The sequence below is a fragment of the Branchiostoma lanceolatum genome, chromosome 1, assembly GCF_035083965.1.
Source record: "Branchiostoma lanceolatum isolate klBraLanc5 chromosome 1, klBraLanc5.hap2, whole genome shotgun sequence".
NCBI lineage: Eukaryota > Metazoa > Chordata > Leptocardii > Amphioxiformes > Branchiostomatidae > Branchiostoma > Branchiostoma lanceolatum.
The window spans coordinates 22,962,598-22,983,870 of record NC_089722.1 but is presented as its reverse complement, the minus strand read 5'-3'; the positions used below and the strand labels follow the sequence as shown (position 1 = coordinate 22,983,870).

The 21,273-nt window shown below is 42.0% G+C and overlaps 1 protein-coding gene across 2 annotated transcripts in view; it reads left to right on the top strand.

Moving 5' to 3' along the window:
* Nucleotides 1-21,273, top strand: part of LOC136442196 (lysine-specific demethylase 2A-like) — a 58,891-nt gene that overhangs the window by 1,904 nt on the left and 35,714 nt on the right. For both annotated transcript variants that reach the window (XM_066438945.1, XM_066438936.1), the window contains exons 3-4: nt 1,645-1,723; nt 1,901-1,947. In XM_066438945.1, the coding sequence (XP_066295042.1) occupies nt 1,645-1,723; nt 1,901-1,947 (126 nt within the window). The remainder of the gene's footprint in view (nt 1-1,644; nt 1,724-1,900; nt 1,948-21,273) is intronic.

The following is a 21,273-nucleotide window of genomic DNA, read 5'->3' as shown; positions in this document are numbered from 1 at the left end:
AGTGTCGATGATGATAGATCGTTCTGTTATTGTTCAAAATGTAGAAATAAATACTTCGTATGGTCATCGTCTGTGTCACGCCTTTGATGTTGAAAAAAAATGATATCCCTATAAATGTGATCGGTTTTTAATTTTTTCGGCACCGAAATTATCATATGTGATTGGACTAGAAGCCGTTCAGTGGAAGTTCGCGATTTTTTGGTAGATCGTAACTTACAATTTCGAAAGTATGGGCGCCCCTCCCTCCGTCGCCAAACTTGCTGACATCGTAGGAATTGTCATGTGTTGTTGGTTGATGACATTTCCTTTTTGACTTTTGTTTTTGTTATCTTCTGAACAAATCTCCGGTATTTGACGCATGCATTCAGGAATAGGGCTCTTTTTTTTTTTAGGAATTCGGTATGAAATCTCGTAGAGTGCAATCGGCGATTGGGAATGTACACGTATACGTTCAACGTAGGGGAAGTTTAAAAAGATAGTTAAACGAAGATGCAACTAGTACCGGTATACCTAAATCGCTATTCTTAAGTTTAGCGTTCACGTATAAAGTAGTATTAAACAGCAATAAAATATATCAATGCCATGCATGCTACGAAGAAACATAGATGTTATCCTCGATTTAAAGACGATTCAGCAGTTTTGAATTTGACGTAGTTGAAACGGTGTCTATGTAGAATTGTAAGGTGCTTAGGTGTATTGAATAAATTAGATCTGAAGACAATCGGCCAGGTGCCTAAGACGTTGTCACGTGCCTTGATGCACTCGCGTCAAGACGTGGCTATTGTTCTCGCTGTATCTGTCGTAAAAGGGATGTTTGTAATAAATCGCAATGTGCAATATGATGTGAGGGATAGGTTTTCTTTCGTGAACAGTAACGTTAGAGTAGTTTGATCCCGATTGTACGTAAAAGTGAATGCCGTAGGGACCGCAAGTCTAGTAGCGGGTTTGTCCCATTCACAATAGCGTCATGTATAGAGGAGGACAGACATTTCTCTTGGCGGCTGGCAGAAAAAAAGTCTATACGTGTCCTGTCAAAGTCATCGTTTGAAGCATGAGGCATACCGTGTCCATAGAAACGGCAGTTCGTAAGCGGACAACGGGTTTCATTCAGTGTTTTTTTTTTCCTGGCCAAGCAACCCTTGTGCATGCGCGCGTGGGGAAACACAATAGCGCTCGCTGCATGAGTTGTGCCTGGTCTGCCAATTCAGTATTCAGTCGTAGGAATATTGTTCTCTTTCGATCCTCTGTGTTTGAAAGATCGCGTGTTTCTAAAAAAAGAGTTGGGAATTTCTTCAAACGGATTAGGTGTGTCTTCTTTTTTTCCAGACGATGTAGCTAGTTTGTGTATTCGCATGGGTGACATGTAGATTTGATAACCGTATCTGTTATGCTCGCTTCTTTTCGCTCGAAAATGCAGTCTTACCATTGTTGTTGTGCATGCGTTTTACCGCACGTCATGTGGCTTGGTTGATGAATGTTTACGTCGCATGTTTAATGAGTATGCAGGCGTGTTTGCATTGTTTTTGTGTGACGACGTTTGTCGGATCACGCATATGCATGGTGGATGAACCTTGTCAGCATTTACCCACGTATCATCACGGCGTATAGATAGCCACATCATTTCCCACGATCTTCTCTCCACAGATTTCGGCCTGAAATACTTGCAGAAAAACGGCTTCCATAACCCAATATGCATCAAGAACAAGGAAGGGCTTGGGATAAGGTAAGTTTTTTTAATGTTTTTCGTACAGTTTCCCAAAATTTGTAAGTCAAAAATCACTATCGCGGACATGTCCGATATGTTGCCTTTGATTAGGACTGTTGAAGAGCGTTTCGCTTTTAGTTTTTTCAGCGTTTTGCACATCTTTACTTTCGATTCTTGTTTTCCTTATGTCAACAGGATACCTGGTCAGGAATTCAACGTCAACGACGTTCGACAGTTCGTAGGTAAGTGACGCTTTGTCGTCTTCACGTTATAGCTGCGTCAATCGTTAACTGTGTTGAGCTTGATAGTTCCGATTGTAGCGTGACAGTAAAATTTATAGTCGTAACTTGGCGCCAAGTGGTGAATATTATTGTCACTTCTTCAGAGTTGAACCTGCAATGATAGCGTAACACTGTTGAGCGATATGAACCTGCTATGTCTCTCATGTTACGTATGAGTCCATTTAATGTCAATGGACGTGGATACTACATTCCCGCCTGGCCAACTGTCCGCCTTTTTTGTGTCGTGATTTAAGGTTTCCGATCGCTACATGGGCTCGGTACAGCGGCTAGATCGTGTCCGCTGGGATTGAATAGTCTGTCGTGTAAACCGGCCATTTATTCCCCTCCCGTTAACCGTGTTACCGTCTCAACGTTGTCTTCACTTGAGGTTCAGCAGACTGTTTTAACTTTGGCAGACGTCCATCGTTGCGAGAAAGATTATTTCTCTCTTTGTGTAGAATATTTGCAGGGGGTATGGCATCTTTCGGTGTACTGTTGTCTAAAAACATATCATGATTACGCGTTCATAACATCGTAGCGTAGACTATCATTTCTTTTGATTGTAGATCTTAGGAATTAGTCGTTTCACAGATAACGTTGGTATCAAAAGAATGTTCTCCTCACTATGTTAGTATTTGTTGATAAATATAATGGCTAAGTTGTTTTTCTTATTAGGCGCTGTTGATAACATACAGAGCGCGACATACTCTATCTATCGTAGCGTTGTCAAAAATCACGGACTCAGATGAAGTCTACGATAAGGTTGGACATTTCTATGATATCGTCGCATGATTAACGAGAAAGGGGCAAGGACGCGACCGCAGGGTCTGGATATTGTAGAAACTCGAGTTTATTCCATTTATCAAGCGGGAAACCTTTCGTGAAATATAACAAACTGACAATATTGAACAGAATACTTTAAAGTGTATGGTACCTGTCTTATAAGATTAAGACTAGCATAAAATACGTAAAAGCAGTAGTTATGCGTAAGTCTGTGTTCGTTTTTATATCCTATTGACTTCAGGTAAACCTACGCGTGTCTTAGCCGTGAAATGGTTCAACTCGCGTTAAGATTAGTCCTTATGTTCAAAGGGCACATACACGTATAAAGATAAGCCCAGGCGGATATTTCAGATATCGTCCTTTGTTTTGTTTTTCCTGTGCAGAGTATTTGTCGTGTTAAAACGTGATCACGCGTACGTTAGTGATATATTTGTGGCGTTCTGTTTGTGGGAGTGTTTGTGGTTTTCTGTATCTCAGCAGTCGTCTTTGCAGCCCTTTTGTTCCTTAATGTGTAATTCCTTAGTGTTGTTTACGACATGATCGCTCTCTTTACAAGGCGCTGGTGGCAATGGTGAATCATTAACGTGAGGGTAGAGATTCTGGAGTCTGCCGGTACGCGCTGTACGTGTGTGTGTGGCGGCCGAGGAGAGAAATTCGATCGCGCGTATTATGCATGCATACAAACATGTTCCTTTGAAAGCCGGAGGGCCTGAAAACCACCATAATGACACGGGTGTTGTTTATAATCCAGCCTAGTCAGGTGATAACGGGGGGTCATGCATATCATACATGTCCGAACGGACACTGTTGAAGCTTGGGGACACCGTATTTGTGACTTCTGTCCCCGCGCCTAACGAGGGTTACACGCGCGTTTTAGACGTCCACGCCCGAGCGAACTCTTAAGAGGAGCTCCCGTATTTTCAGGGGGAACGTAAAATCAACACGCGGTCAAAGGTCATGCACGTCTCTATCGACGCTATTTGCTGTGGCGATACCTAAACACGGAGAACAGACACGGAGCCGGGGTAGCCTCGGTCGGTTATTGTGTGGGAGCCCCGGAGCGCCGGTTAGATTATCCGCGTGCGCGAGCCTGATACGTTACCCTGCGCCGCTAGCCTTAAATCTGATACCGTCTTCACACCTGCAATTCATTATCGTCTGACAGCTTGACAGTGCTCCGTAGTTCACCTTTGTGGACAGTACGACAAGCTTTCTTGGTCAATGATTTTCCAAAATAGATATAACGTGTTCTTTGATTGGTCAGATAAACGTTTGCGAAGTATGTTCATCGTCTGGTCATTCATCATGAACACAGACCCTAAATGCATGTGGCAGCGCAGGTTTTCGCAATTTGCGTCATGCCTGTGTGCGACATATAAAATTCATTTTAACAATTTCTTGTCAGACGCAAAAGCCTTTACCATTACAGTTGTCATCATTTAGTAGGTCCTATGAGTCTATGTTTATATATATATGTATATAATGCATTTGTATATTCATGGATTTATGACATGTTCAGCGTTAGTAGGGTATAGAAAAAAATAAGGTCTAACGTTCAGGCGCCTCATCAATGGATGGACGTCTCGTTTGTATTTTTATTGCAGCCGACTGATTATTACCAAAAGCTTTCGGATTTACTTGGAACAAAAAAAAGCAACCTGCAACAGGTCATTAACATGAGCTAATAGCGGGCAACAAGACACGGAAACAGTACTGTGACTCCGAGGTACTCCCAACGACAAACATACTTGTCCTAAGAAGCCTTGACTTGTTTTACCCCAACTCTAGTCGAAGACACACTGTTTGAAGATTACGCACGTGGAGGACTTTTAAAGCTGCTAGAGCTAAGAGGAAGCCACAAGTACGGGTTCTTTACTTTTGTCCATTCAAGAATGGCTTTTGACCCTGACCGGCGGGGTGACAATGGTCGTGACCTTGCCGTCTGGACCCAAAGCTACTTGTGGCGTAAAATGACCTTGCCTCTTCGCAATATGTTCGTTTTACTTACCACTGATGTTTGTTTAGCCACAGTGTGGTATTTACAGACACAAATGTATTGCTCTATAGTAGCCTTTGCCCTGTAAATTCTTTTTATTCTTGATTCCTTTAAGGATTTAAGCGTAGACGCTCCACGTCTTGATGTTTGTTTAGCCACAGTGTAGTCTTTACAGACACAAATGTATTGCTCTATGGTAAAATTTGGTCTATAGGTTCTTTTTATTTTTGATTCCTTTAAGGATATAAGCGAAGACGTTCCACGTCTTGATGTTTGTTTAGCCACAGTGTAGTCTTTACAGACACAAATGTATTGCTCTATGGTAGCATTTGCTCTGTAAGATCTTTTTAGTCATTATTCATTTAAATTAAGCGAAGACGTTCTGCGTCTTTATGTTTGTTTAGCCTCAGTGTAGCCTTTACAGACACAAATGTATTGCTCTATGGTAGCCTTTGCTCTGGAAGTCCTTCTTATTCTTGATTCTTTTAAGCGAAGACGTTCGGCGTCTTGCGCCGTCCGTGGCATGTGTTGCCGTCGGCTGTGGCTGTGTGGTGATGATAGATGTCTCTCGCATGCGCCATGGCGCGGAACCGGTGCGTGCCGTGGCCATCGAACACCCGGTCCCTTTAAACCCCTGCATGCCCATTCCAATCGATACTATTGAGCCAGAAACCCCCTTAGGCGACCGATAGGTCTTGTCGTTGTTCCGTTGCTGTGACCATGATGTTCTTGGTCTGGATCTGGTTGACATTGTGGTACCCGTGCGGTGCCAAAGCGCTGTACCCACACCAGCAGACACGTCGCACCTACACCACTCTTCCATGCTAGGTATCTGATATATCCCGAGGCCATCATTGCCTTAAAGTGCAGCATGACATTTGTGTAGGTGCCTCCAGCAAGCACAGTTGTAACCACGATCTGGGAGAACTGAGTATGCCGATTTGTTTCACATCGCCCAGGGGTTTCAGATTCCCTTGGCTTAGCGTGCACCAAAACACTGAACTACAAATCGTTGGTCTCGGTGTTAACAAGAAAAACAGTTGTACTAACACAAGTTGATGTTTAGTTTATTGGGAAGTGTCCTATTCTAGTATCGGATCGGTATTACATCGGTGCTCTTTATACTACAGTAGCATTGGAGAAAATGGGGGAGGCGGATGTGCAAAGAATAGCAGGCTTCTTTCCGCATCTTTGTTACGTTGGTAAAGTGCAATTAGAACTGTAACACCATTTGTGCGCATTAATCCCGTACAATCCCCCTTTGTAAGTACTGCAGAATCCAATTTATATCGGCGTTCTGGGTTGGTCGGAGATAAAGAGCCCCGCCAGAGCCTCTAGATCCGAGCCGTAATTGTCCAGGCTGTTGTAGTAGTAGTAGAGGGCTCGTGATCATATACCAGTATGGCGTGATTTGCATGAGTACGTCATGGGTAAGACGATCTGAATTTTGGGGGGAAAAAATTCTCTTAGTCTTACGTAGGTGTTAGTGTGATATATTTTCCGTTTTATATAGGGATAGCACTGTTCAATTTTCCCTTTATATTGTCATCTGCAATCGTCATATTGAAACGATGACCCGTCAAGTTGCAGAAGCCGTAACGAGAGGACGACTGATTAAAAAAATGCAGGGCTCGAAAGGTAGCACATTCGTCTCCATTGAAGTGCCGCAAGAGTGTTGACGCCATTGGATGATGTACCATTACCATAGGATGGCCAGCTGCAGTGTTTGGTAGTTTTGTTCTGTCAGATCATTGGCGTCAAAATATCCTCTTTTAATCTTTGAGGGTCGGCTGTCGAAGGCCAAGTCTTAAGTTAGACCAAGGATGCTTAAAAGAGAAGGCCTTTCTCTAACCTTCTTCGTTAGACCACGTAATGTAGTAACCCCTCAGTAACGATTTCCTCCGCCAGACACCACCAGAAAGGGTACTATGGAATCGGTCACCACTTCCGCCAGACTCAACAACGTTATATTCATGTACATGCACTGGAGAAGCGCACGTTGGTAGTCCCTACCGGACAAGGATGACATATAACCCATTGTCATTGTGTAAAGCTAGTCTTCAGCCTCGACGATAGAATGTGCAGCCTATGTCATTTTGGGTTACCTTGCTAAGCCTATCTGCTGGGAAGTCATCCCCACATTGTCTCTTAATTGAAAATGGAAGCAGAAATGGTGTATAAAGTATTGTATGATATTAGGATGGTTGCATACCAGCATGGATTACCTGACGTCTATGAGTTGATCCCTACTTTAAATAGACGGGATGAATGTCAGATCCAGTTTCTCACGTCCATTTAGCGCATTTAACTTATCAATTTTGACTTTTTAACTGTAGAACACGGTGTCGTCATACCATGAAACGTAATAGTGAGGCCAGATGATCGAAATCTGTTGTTTATCATTCACATATATTTTAGTATGGGGCAAAAAGCGCAATTGCTTATGTATCGCCTTCTACTCTAATACATAAATATAAAACAAGAGTAAAATGCGATGACAACATACATACATAAATACAAAATGGATAGAAGAAAAATGAATGTAAACAAGGCAACTTGGTGATCAATCAATCAATTACGAGAATCTACCTGTACAGTGAATGAAAGTGTGGACTATGTCGAAGATATTGAAGTTTTACAAATGTGAAAGTGACACGGATCCTCGTAGCAGTAAAGAACGTAATGTCCTGTCATTGAGATGTTGTAGCTCTACTATATTGGAAATAGATATTGATCCAATTTCGGAAAATAATGAATGGTTTTGCACCATAGTATTTACAAGACCTGATTCCACTACTCTCCAAGCAGAGGTTGGTGGGGAAGATTGTGAACGTTTTATCATATGCTCCGTTTTTTGTCCGCTCACGTATTTGTGATTCTGTCCCATACAACCTTCGCGCCAACCATAACTTCACCCCCATTGCTTGTAAAACTGAAAAGTATAAAGAATCCTTCTTACCCTCAACAGTTGATATTTACTTGTGGAATGAACTGCCCTCGAATTTGTTGTAATTTGTTGTTTGCGCAAGCGCTACACCTCGAGCATGTTAAAACCAAGATACTATTTCAAGTATTTGCAATGTTATTATTGGTCATCGCCGAAAAAACGACGGACGAACAACACTCTTTGCGATTGGCAATATAATACAGCACACTTATTTGTGAACACAATGTTAGCTGTTCTACTATTGGTTGATGTTCCGCCAATCAGTCTTTACTAGTACAGTCTAAAAAAATATGATTAGAATTACCTGTAGAAAAAGTTAATATTTCTTTGCGGAAATGCTTTACGGACTAGAAATACAACTAGGGAAACTAGCATTTCGTCAGGAGTTTGACAAAGATGAATGCAATGGTGACGTTGTAAAAATGAGGTTCATTCGCAAAACAACAATGCTAGTATATTGTTAGCACAAATATCGTTCTGTTATATATCAAATTACATTACAACGATAGATACACAAGCGTTCACAAGATAAAATCATATATTCCTACGACAAGATCGCAGATAGGGCCGCCCGATTTGAAACGAGGATCTTGACTTACGTCTGACGTTATTTTTATCGTCTAGTCTGCATTTTAAGCACTAATTAGGACCGACAGCTAACGGATAACGGAAGCGATTGTAACACGTTTACTGTTTAAATCATTGCACAATTTTCAAACAAGGCGAGAGTAGATTCTCGTCGCCTACGCCTTTCATATGCCACGCACAAATGAGCAAATCGTTCCAGATATGTATGGACTATGAATATATATGTATATACACTAGATGTATATTTTTACAAGAAGGCAATGTATCATCGGCACAGACTACTGTTGCATGAATGTCTCCAGCAAGTCTCAGTACGATTCAGTTTATTCGGCGATTTGTATTTGTTCCTGCTAATTTGTACCCTGCCCGGCAAACCTTATGCATGCATGTTGAAAGCCACGACGGTTATATGTTCAATCGAAAGTCATCATCGATCTATCGACTTTGGGGCATACCATAGTGTATTCTGACTCTACCAGCGAGGAGAAAAGATAAAACATATGTAAAGCACCTAACAAATAACACTTTAAAAGTATAGTCAAAGGTGACAATGATTATTCTGTGTTATTGTTGGAGATCGGCACCAATCGTAGCCGCACGGCTGCCCTGCCAAACCCAACACTACCGACCGACCCCTCGTGTTTGAACTAATTACTAATACGTTTTAGACTGGGAAGTGATTTGACATACCTAACGACACTTGATCTTATCATGGTCGATAAATAAGGACCTTACTGAAGTTATCGCTGTGGCAACTAACCTTTTTAATAGTTTGCCTCCCCAAAGAAAATATGCCGAAACTACGCCTGGTCGCCGGATCATCCCGTCCATGGATAGACTATTTAATCCGTCCATGGTTAGACCTTAATCTTAACCAGACCTTCTAATGGGTCGATCATGGTAACGTTTCTGATGCAGTGATTTTCCTTTCCGACCTAGTGGACACTACGGAACTATGGCTACACTTCATTGGTGTCCTCACAATACACGTTATTGGCATCCACGCTATTTTAACAAAAGACGGTGCGTTTGGGCTGGTTTCACACCCTGGTAGAGCCAAAGACTCGAAAGAGATTGTAGGTCCATAGAAGTGTTGTGTGTGGCGACCAAGCGACGCCCTTTTCCGGACAGCCTTGCTTCTTGCTTATGGGCCTCTGTTGATAACCAGATTGCAGAAGTGGTGCGAGTGTATTGAGAAGCGGACCGATGCGAGCCATTTATCATGAGAACAAAGGTTGGGTTTAGCTAAGTGAACCGTGCTGTGGGCTTTCTAAAGGAGTAAATGATTACTCCGTACTTCCAGCCGGCCGGTCGTGTGGCGACAAGGGGCCAACACTGAGCTGCTCATTACAGTTCCGCCGTAAAAAAACTCAGCTGTACAGTTTATACACTCTCCAAGCAGAGGTACTGCTCCGGCTTGTTTTGTATGCCCTCATTGGCGTTTTTATCGGGCTTTCTATTTTGTCAGGTATTCTTTTTGGCTGGCAGACAAAAAGAAAACCTGACAAAACAGAAATCCCGACAAAACAAACGGGAGCCGAGCCTGGAGGGTAGAGCTGCTTCCGATGGTGCGTAGATAGCTAAGACTAAGAGGGCTTCTACAGTCAGGTGCACGTGAGTTGGGAACAAGTGAACAGTACAGGGTTCCACGGAAGTACGTTTGGAGATCCGTAATGGTCGTCCCGCGTGTGTTGCACCGCTCGTGGACATGATTAGCCTCCCGCTCATTAGCGGTGTGCACCCCGTTGTATTGGTGCATCCTGTTGGTGCGGTGGTACAAAACCCAAAGCTGTGCTAATTCCACCAAGGAGGATGTTTTTCAGCTCAAGACTGAAGAAATGTCGCCCTTGTACGTGTACGTAAATGAAGTTCGCCCTGTCGCCGATGCCTGGTACGTGTTACTCAAACTGGACGAAAAGTCACCAGCGATGGGGGTACACAAGGATGGTATCCAGCCTAGGCTAGGGCACTTGTCACAGTGTGACTTTCATAGTACTGAGCTCTGACCTCACTTCTTGTTTGTTGTCCTTCGGTTTCATGAGATGAGTTTTATCACGTGCACTTTTTTTATGAGCATATTTCGGGTTCGGCACTGTCAAAGACATCTTCGGAGACATCAATATTATCAGGCACTTCACAGCGCATCGTTAGGAATTCTATGAGGTTTATTCTATCGTTCACGCCACGTCAGCAGCAGACACTGACGTTTGCATAGCCATCAAACTCGCTGAATTCGATGTCATTACAGATCATTGAACTCGTAGCGGTGAAAGCAATCAGCGTCAAAACCTGTCAGTTTCAGCTTGTGGAGGTCATGGAGCAGCTTATTCTTGTGCTGCAAATCTGGCCTCATTCTTACCAATAGATACTAGACTTAAAACAAAAGGAGATACATCTTTGTCAATCCTGAACACTCAAAACATCGGACTGCACACTACTTTTTTCCACCATGGAAATGGTCAATTCGTCTCTGCATGTGCGCACTGGTCTGATCTGTTGTGATGGTAATTCCACAGGGACATTGGTGCGTTGTGCATGAGCGAGCTCATAATCAAACGATTTTGTCCTGATGGGGTTATGGATGGCAAGATTCGCCATTGCCGCAATTGCTGAATGTCTGATGATCACCATGTTTACACATTTGACAATTCCTCTAGATTCGCCAAACATCTTTTACAACGATATCATCTGTTTCTTTGTCATTTTCTGATTCAGTAGCTATGGATCCACCTATAAAAATTATATTCTTACAAACATCTCTCAATGTATGTATCAACGTGTTCGATACTATTCCTGATGCCCCTTAAAGATAACTTGACATGGTGGATAGCTTGCAAGTTGGCTAAATGCAAGTCGTTCTGCCAGTCATCTTCAACAGCAACAACATTGTTGTTTGGCTCTTTGTGTTACATGTATCACACTTGACCAGATCTCCACAATATAATCAGTGGTGCTCGTTCTGCATAGACCTGTTAATGGCCATCGGGTTGTTGTGCACGTCGATGGTCATGTATGCATCAAGCATCCTGGTAAAATCATATCAAAGGATTTTGATGTCCTCAGGCGTCGCATGGAATCTGAACGTTTTGAGGGAGGCATATCCATAGATCTTTCCGTTCGAGTTGAAAGCAAGGTTTTGCTGTAAAAGCGTAGCATTGCAAACATCAGTCTTAGCGTTGGGAATATTTTACTCGACAAGCGATACCCTTTTAAAGTCACATCCATTCATTCTATAGTAATGAATGTGGATGGGGTTATTGAACCCTTGTGGCATTAAAAAGCTGATTGGCTAATAATAGATCAATTAGACTTATGCCAGCCATTGAATATGGTTGGGAGATAAACATGAACTTCGCCACCTCCGCATATTATCTGGTGTTTGAAATCGCCTGTTCATGGTTTCTTTAAATTGCAACTTGTCATTAAAAAGGTAGTTTTCAATCGATGATCGTTTCAGACAGAACGGATAAGGACAGCTAAAACTACATAAACAATGATGCATGTACGTGGAACCGTTTTGATGTTGGCTGAATTGATTTTTGAGGTTAGGTTGGCGTCATTCGCAGAGCCAAAAGCTGTATTATGGCGCCATAGATCTGAGGAGGCTGCATAAATGTTCCTCGTTAAGTGCTGTACGTTTAGAAGAATTGAATTTTCATCATCTTCTGTCACCTATATGAAGGCTTCCCTGCCAAATCTATTATAAACTGTAGTGGATCCGCATAAATATAATTATGTCAATACCATCCTAGATATGATTGTGGGGTCGGCTCGGAAGTGGGTTATGAAGGACATTGGTAATGTTGTTACCTTCACCGAGAAGGTTATGCATAGGGTAGCGTTTGTATGTATGTATGTATGTTTGTTATGACCAGCACACTCGTTGAATCAAATTATGCTAATAAGGACCCCATTTGCATAATTCATGATAAATGTTACTTTGTTCACATAACCTTCTTTGTTAAGCTCATACTTTTGTTTTTTGGGTGAAGAAATCAACTGGTATGATTTATAATTGATGACAAACACTCCTGATACGTCAGTCATAAAGGTTAAAATCATTTGGCGAAGGTATGAGGTCGTGGAACTCTAGTTGATGATTTCACAGTTAGCGCGTTTGATAAAGGATGCACGCAAGTTGATGCAACTTAAATCTATGGATTCTTTAAAAACACTTTATACAAAGATTAATATTGATCTGAGTAAATGTACCATTGGCAAGGTGTGCTTGCAATAGACATCATCGTGATAATTGCTTACACATTAAGTTTTGCGCCTTTGTGCTAAGAAGTCCTCATTTGTCTGAGCCATCCTTTATGTGAAGTATGTACTTAACGTTATGAAATGTACATCCGTTTTCGTCGCAAAACCCTTAGCGGTTTGACTTGGTTTTTATTTGATGACATCGACATTTCCGGCACAAGATAATTTCTTTGCTGCTTTGTTATGACACAACAGCCAACACTGATCAGCATCGAACATGTATGTAAATGTTGTGTAAGACGATACGCCTTTAATCCATGAATAATTGTGAGGTGTATTTTGATTTTTGAAAATAGTATATGTAAAAGTCGACAGAATCTAGACGTACATGTGCTACTGTATTTCTACCAGTTCAATTTCACAATAAGGAATAAAATTGAAATATAGGAACAATTCTTGTCTAATTACAAAGCGATAATCTTGAATCCTAGGATGTCGCAAAAGATTTAAGTAAAACATGATTCCATTACGGCTCTCCCAGTCATAAGCGGCGTCAATTTGACAACAGTTTACTTACATAAGGTGACATTTGATGAACACAGGAAGTAATCACCTTTACTCTGCGTGCGGCAGGTCGGCGGTGCTTACGTGATTGCACAAAGGCACGAACACTGCAATGGGAGGTTTATTGGGACAACCGTATTTTAGCATCGTAAAACGCCAGGACTATATAATCATGTTACAATGGATCACCTGTATTGTGTAGGGTCATAATTCCTACGTTGTCGTTAATTCAGACTCCGAAAGTGATATTGTACCATTTGAAGTGACCCTTTCGAATAAGCCGTAGTATACATCGTTTGAAAGCATCGCACGAATCGTGAGACATCAATCTTGAGATGACAGTAGCTCTGAATGTAATTTTGTACTGTCCAGAGATAATGTCCATGGATAATCTGTATTGCAATGCTGAGCTATATTGCACCATATCATAAGCGTAGAATTGATGGCTTGAGCTGTATTCTTTTTCCTTTTCTTAGATACCAAAAGCCCTACTGGGGCATCACTGTTGTGAATCAAAGGAAAAGTCAGGCGTACACGTAGTAAATGCTACTGTGGGTTCTTAGACGTCTGAGATATAAACCTGATAAGGCGGCTCTCCTTCTATTTGGCCTGTTATCCTAAACGTTAGAAAACCACTCGTGTCCTATCTCTGTGTTAGCTGATATACGCGGGCGATTGCTGCGATTGCTGCCGGTCTGGGAAACCTTATGACGTCTTAGGCCGTTCTGTAATCCTACCATCCCACGGGTACTGCCGGGAAACAATAGTTTCACTTGACAATCGGTATCACGTCAACTTTGTGACATTACCTGTATCAAAGCAATATTGTTTGCTTAAACGGACTGTAATGGTTAGAGTTCAGTTGTATACCTATGTATCACAGGCCTTAGTAACTCCAACTCTAGGATCCTCTAAGCTGTTTAATTTTGGCGTTTTTACATAGAGATTGCTAGCCTGAGTGTCGTACTAGTTAGTTCCAGGCTTTCCCTTCAAATATTGCTGAGTGACAGTTTAATTTATGGCCCCCGATGTATCCAATTACACAAAGATGCCTCTCTACCACGCAGGGAATCCACTGCCCTGTATGACCTACTACAGACGTACAGACGTGATCTACTGTAGGACAATCTACATATAAGCTGAAGTGGAAAGCCAGTTACACAATTTCAAGACGTCATTCACATAAATCATGCCGAGAACAACTGTCAGTTGTTCCCTGTTATTGTTGTACTAAAAGCTAGAATGGCTGAATGTATGTTTTGGTCGGTGACATGCCTTATGTTACGCTGGCTCAAGGTCGTACAGCTTTGATTGACACCGATTTAAATCAAAAGACGTTGTCTGTCCGGTCGAGTGACATGAGCAGGCGTATCGCCACTCTGTCAGTGCGTGTATATGCGGGGAGCCACTGCGGTGGTATTCTGTCGCTAGTGGCTGAACTGCACATTGTTTACAGACGCCAGTCTAGACTCTGCACATTGAACAGCGTGTCACGGTGTGTTTTTGTGTGGACAGCTACGCCTTGTGAACCTTCATACAAGGCTATTTATGGCCATTGCGTGAAAGATAGCCCTCTCTAACCGTGTGTATATGCCGCCGTGTCCACAACGTCACCAGCGAGGCGTTACCGTACAGGCTAGACGGCTTACGTTTCTTTAATCAACGAGCGTTAACATGATTGATAACGCCATCATGATGTATAGACTGCAGGTATATTACACACCTATCTGACATGCTCCTCGGGTGATACTATGTCCCTCCGGTGAGGGTAGTCACTGGACCAGCACTGTAAAGATACGTCAGCTAATATACTGTTCCTTGTAGACTATCAGTACCGTTCAGAAGCAAAATACTACAAGAAAATGTAATTTCATAATTCTAGAGGGAGATTAGACCTGCTATAACGCTCAGTCCTCCCCCTTTTGGCCTTCAAGTGCGTGGACACCAGCTATAACCATCAATGACGCTCCCCCAGAGTTGCAGCAACGACTACAGAAACGGTCAACAAGGCCATTAAAAAGTATTTAATTGAATTGGATTCTTCAACGAAGAATGTTGATGACTAGCTTCTATCTGTAAGCCGTGCTTTTTATTTGACTAGTCCTTTATTCAACAGTCTTGGTCAAAATCACGTCGTGTTAATGGCTTCAAACACACAGTACAACGAAACGAGGTTGTGCGCATTTTCTGCTAAATAAGTCATGAGGTGTTTGTATTTTCTTTTGTACATGTATATTCTTTCGATTAAAAGATTTGATATTTCATCTACACAATTTAGCGTTTTTCACATATCAGAGTAAAACTTCCTGGATCTCTAGTCTGACAGAACAACAGTTCTCCCATGTTGTAGCCCGGTCTTGTTCACCTTTACCCTCCATCAGACGTGCTGAGCGAGTCGTCCAAAGCCGCGGATCGGACTTGATCTTGACCATGAGCGCGGCAAATCGATGTCATCACTCACAACTCCCGTACTTAACGCCTTTCAACCAAAGGTCCTGCTTCTGGCAGAATGTTCCCCAGGAGAGCTACATAATGGCTCCAAGCTATTACTGTACCAGCACTACGGGCGTCATGACTCTCAAGAAGTCACATAGATGCCCTGTTTATATATATATGAATTTTCCAGCTTCGTCAGATGCGTCTTTGTAGTCTTTGGAAACTGCAATGCACGAAAGATTTTTGTTGTTGTGTGTGTGTGTATGAATATATCAGCCACACAATATAATCTAATGTGAGAAACTCGTGAATGATATTGTTCGCCAAATGAAAAACGTATGCGTCGTATTTGCTCCTCTGGGTCATCAAAACTTGGGCTAATTTATTTTTCGAAAAAAAAATCGTTAAAGACTATGCGAACTAACTAGGTGCATAAATCATCGCTGCCCGAGTGATGGATACCAGCGCCTTGACTGCGGCCTTGAACTCAAGCTGTGTACAGATTACGGAAGCAGTCTAACGGTGTGTTCACACATGATAAACGTTCTGTGTATGATTGAGATTTGGCTTCTTCAGAGTGTCTCACCATGGTTCGAACTTGTAAGATAGCTATAGCTGATTACAAGCTAGCAAGGTCACACAGCTATGTTTTACGACGGAGTCCAAAGCTGTGAACAACTGGACGGAAGTTTGGTTTTTAAACAGGAAATGCTCATGTTTGGTTGTGTCTGGACGCACTAGCCACCCAGCCATTCTCAGGCTAGGAGCGATATTGGGTCTTAAGACAAATTCCTTCTGACCACTCCATACGTCTTCTACGCCTTTAATTGTACCAATCACTGATGTAAAACTAAAAGCATGTGTTTCCTGATCCAAACCTTCCTGACTATATTTTTTAGTGAAGTCGTGCGTTTCTTTTGTTGACGACAGGCATCGCTGATTTGAGGCAATCTGCCATAATTGCGCCGTCCCCTCAAAAGAGTTTTGTGCATGCATCTGTATTATTATTAACGAGCCCTTCTGTGTAACACGCCAGCTTTGCCGACAATCGACGACGGCAGCTCGTTATATTCCATCGAACGACTTGTCACAGTTGAGCCCGAATATGTCTATCTCCTAGTCTTGTCTAAATCCATCTGGTGACAGCGCCTGTAGCATTATACTCGATGGTAACGAGGTACATTTTGCAATAGTGAACGGAAAGCTAATAAGGCTGGACTCCAGGCTAAGATTTGCCTCTGAAATTGTAAAATTCCTGACATATTCTTGTAGCTGTCACTAGACCAATACTGTACGATTTATTTAAAATGTTTATAACGTTAAGTGAAATGTACAAAGTAGTAATTTTCTATATGTACATGTACCAGACTATGTCCGAACACTACACGCCTCGTGGTAGTCTCGTAGCTAATATCAGATAACAGAATGTTGTTGTTGTCGTTGTTCGGTATCCCCCTTGCAGAGCTAACGCTCTGTACTCTCCGTGTGTTTGAATTAACCCTCGGCTCCTAATGGTAAATCTATATCATTAAGTTACAGCTTATATGGGTATAAAATGTTCGTACTTGTCATTCCCCTAGCGGTCTAGACTAATCAAATCGCGCTTATAGCGGCCCGCCCAATGCGGCCGCTACAGCCTCCGACGGCGGGCAGCAGATGTGTTATCCAAGCAGATCTAGAGAGAGGGAGACGTTAAAAATCGCGGCCCCTTCGAAACCTCTGCTTGAAGAAGAAGAAGTGGAATAACAGACTATCGTTCCCCATGCCTGTTCCTTTGTGTGCCCGCGGAAGGGCCTTGTGGATGGCTGTCAGTGCGCGGTGAACTATTGGCCTGGCGAGATGGCGATCAATTGTGCGGGAGCCCCGCCTGGAGCCGTGCCAGCCGACTGGTGGGCGTGTTTGTTATGACGGGACCGGGAGTCAAAGCCACGTCCACGTGCTCTGCTGCTGCTGCTACTACTGCTGTTGCACTTGACTTTGTCTGGCGTGACGATGTAGGCACGGATGTACTGCTTGTTAGAAATACTGAAAATGTTGAAACGTTCGAGGTGGTTTTATTTTTGCCTTTTTAGCGTTTACCTGTCCATTGACATTGCGAATTTATGACTCCGCGAATATGCGTTTCCAATGTATTTCTACTGTACTACAGACTTGTTTCAACCGCGAATTCAAAACTCCATTTCCCTCCTACCGCAAATTAAAACCACCGCGAAAGTAATGAATTTTCATTATGTAGATATTTAACGTTTTGAAATATTTATTAATCAAGCCAAGAGTTAAATTTGACACGATTTTACCCTTTCTTGTGTTAATGAGATGTAAAATGTCTCTATGCAGCCTTGTTAACTGATTTGAATTGCTAATGTTTAAGGCTTGGATGCAACAAAGAATTTGCTGACGTGATGATAGTTATGTGTACCGGTCTCGAGGACAGCTTGTTTTTACACGTCATGCCCATGTTCTGATGATAACTGGTAGCCTTTACCAGGCTCCAGAGGCGACTGGAACGCCTGATGCGGCCAACTGAACTCAATAGTCAGCTACCAGCAACTCCTCTGGCATGTTATCTGTCTATTTTGCCGATTTCTAGGCTCTTTCCATTGGCCTATGGAGTTAGAGGCTAACGAAGCTACAGTATGAAATTCTTCTGCGCTTGGAGGTAATAAAACGTCAATACTAATAACATTAGCGTTGAATACCAAATGGCAGAGTGTCTTGTTTCTTTCGCCCTGGTTTAGTTCTTTTCTGTACATGAAATTGTCTTGCTTTCTTCTGTGGAGAGAAATATATGGTCAGTCAATCTTCTGTTGTTGTCGTTGACCTTGAGTGGTCGTGAATAGAAACGTGCCTATGAATAGTAAACAGAAAGTGCCCAATACAATGTAGACGGAAAATAGAAAATCCACATCATTTAAGACACATTTTTTCCAGTTTTTGTGCTGGTCAGATGACCTTTAAACATGCTTGCAAAGTAAATCGTGGTGCATTAATGTATTGGAGAAGGATTTACTTCTTTCAGATTGCATTTGCCGTTTTCATCTGAGGGTGAAACCATATTTGTACCCAGAATGGCGAAATCTAAATATATTATGGTTCGTATATTAACCAAAATGCCTGTGTTACTACAATATCTCTTCAAGATGTCGCAAATGTATTACAATACGTCGATGAAGGTTAGACATCCAGGTAAAAAGATGCGCAAGAAAACGGCCTGCTCAAGCAACTGGATAGATTTTGAAAACGGCCAGGTAGCATCCACTACATTTTGTCAGTGACTGGATCTTACACCAGTCACTGACGTCTGACCGTTTCCTAAATCTATCCAGTTGCTTGAGTAACTGATACCTTGCGTATATTACAACACTGCGGCGCAAATTTCAACACACCATGTATTTGTATGGTAAGGCAATCGCTTAAACCTATTAGACTGGTTACATTCAATACCTGCCTATAACAGGCGCGCTCATGCTTCTAGAACATAGAGTTTGCCAATTTTGTGAGTTAAATCAAATAGAAGATGAGCGGCACTTCATTTTAGATTGTAAACTTTACGATATAGAAAGAAATGTTCTTTTCAAATGTATTAATGAGAAATTCCCATGCTTTGAATATTTAAACGCAACGGATAAATTCATATTTTTGTTGCGTCTAGATAACCCTTGTATAAGAAACATGATCTGTTCATACATCTACACATGTACAAAGAAGCGAGAAGAAGTTGACTTTACTAGATTAGCTTAGCTTATCCTTTTCTTCTACCATGTATGTTTACACAATGTACTGTACATATTTCACTGTATATGTCACTTTAGATGTTAGTTTGGTTTGTGTTAAACGACCTGTATCTAGCCCCTCGGGGCACGAACATACAATAAAGGTCTTCAATCATTAACCAGGTTTGCCGCCCAACGTGATTACAACTTCCCGGGGACAGGCAGGCATTATCGGCGTATTGAGTGAACAATTTACGCCCGTTTCGCCGGGAATCTCGTAATGGGCGGTTTCTTTTTCACCGAGAAGCTACATTGATGTAACGTAAGGTCCTGACTACCAACGCTGCAACTAAAAAGGCATCTAAAACCCACACAAAAGACGTATTAATTAACGTTTTCGATTTGCGAACGGATTGTGAAACTATGCCGTTTATGCGCAAGGTTTGTGACAGTTACTCAAGCAACTGGATAGATTTGGGAATAATCTTGAAAATTTTTTGGAAAAATCTATTCAGTTGCGTTTCAAAAGTAACTGTTGCGTATTTTATTACTTAGATGTTTTACCTTCATCGACGTACACCATTGATGAGTATGAGAGTGAAATATGCCTTGATGACCTATGACCTTTCATGGCCAGATTTGATGACACAGATAATGTAACGTTATTACAGTAGAGTTACGTGACGATGGGTTACATTACGTTCGTCTAGTCGAAAATTGATCTGCCTGCTTCCCGTAATCGTTACCGCAATACGAAATTGCATCGTTATAGTACCATCGGCGTGTTGGGGAAATTTTCTACTGTTTCCTCGGCCTGGAAACATTTTGCAATTATTTTCATTTGCAATGTGAAAAAAAATCAACGCCGTTTTCGTTGTCTGGTCTTCTTACTTATGTTGGATCATGGAAGTGTGCTGTATACTAGTAGTTCCTCCTATTAAAGCGGCTGTGTCTACAGGCAGTAGCCGCTAAAATCTGTCTCCATTGTTTGTCGATGAAGGTGCGGTCTTCCCTTAATTATGCGCCCATCCCCTTAAGACCTTTGGATATAGCCACTGGCGTTTTTACATTGGGTGCTATGTCAGGCCCCAAGAGCACAAAAGGTAACAAGTAAAAACAAATATTCTGGAAGAAAGAAAGAAGTAACAGTGGTTATAGACTCCTGAGGATAGCGGATTCCTAATTCGTTATCAATGTATTTCATGTGTTGGAACAAAGTCCTAAGATCTTCTAATGCCTGCTATGAATATGAACTTTCATGAATGATAGTCACAATAATATAATCAATGTGTTTTATGATTTATCAAAAAGCTTCATCGACCTTGAAAAGGGATTATTTCGGTCTTCCGACAAGCAACAACTACGTTTCATCATGTTTTGTTCTTAGTTCTAATAACTTGACATCTGTTATGCCAAAAGGTATGCATGTTTGTTCAGGCCTCTGTTCGGGTATTCGTTTGTATGTAATTCTGATTTCCATATCAGTAAAAACGTACGCATGGATTGCAGCGCTTGGTTAACCGACTTGAGTTAAACATAGATCTACGGCGAATATGTATTGGAATCCAGTTAATAAAGGAAACCGACCCCTTGTAGCGTATGTAGACTCACAGTTCTATTGGACTGATATGTTTTTGAACATAGCGTAATACTGACAGATGAGACTGTGAGTAGACGTAGCCGCAGGAGACACGGTTTCACCGCTTGTACAGTTAACATAGATCTCTCATTGCGCTTTGGTTATCACGGTACAAAAACTGCAGCCGTGATCGGAATACGAGACTTGTGTGTACACATGACTTAATATCAAGGGCATGGCATTCTGTATACAACCGCACTCTTCTAGCTCCGATAAGCGAATCTGTGTTTGAATGGTCCCGGGCAGTGTGCGGTAGTAAGCTGTGAATTGTGTGGGTCTATGAACGATCGATCACAACACGGGGGGCTGTTGTTGACATGTCCAGAGAGACCTATTCAATGCTGAGCCTCGTCAACTTGGCGATGTCTTTTACACTATTACATCCACTGCTTGCCATGCATCAAATATGCGCAAACCC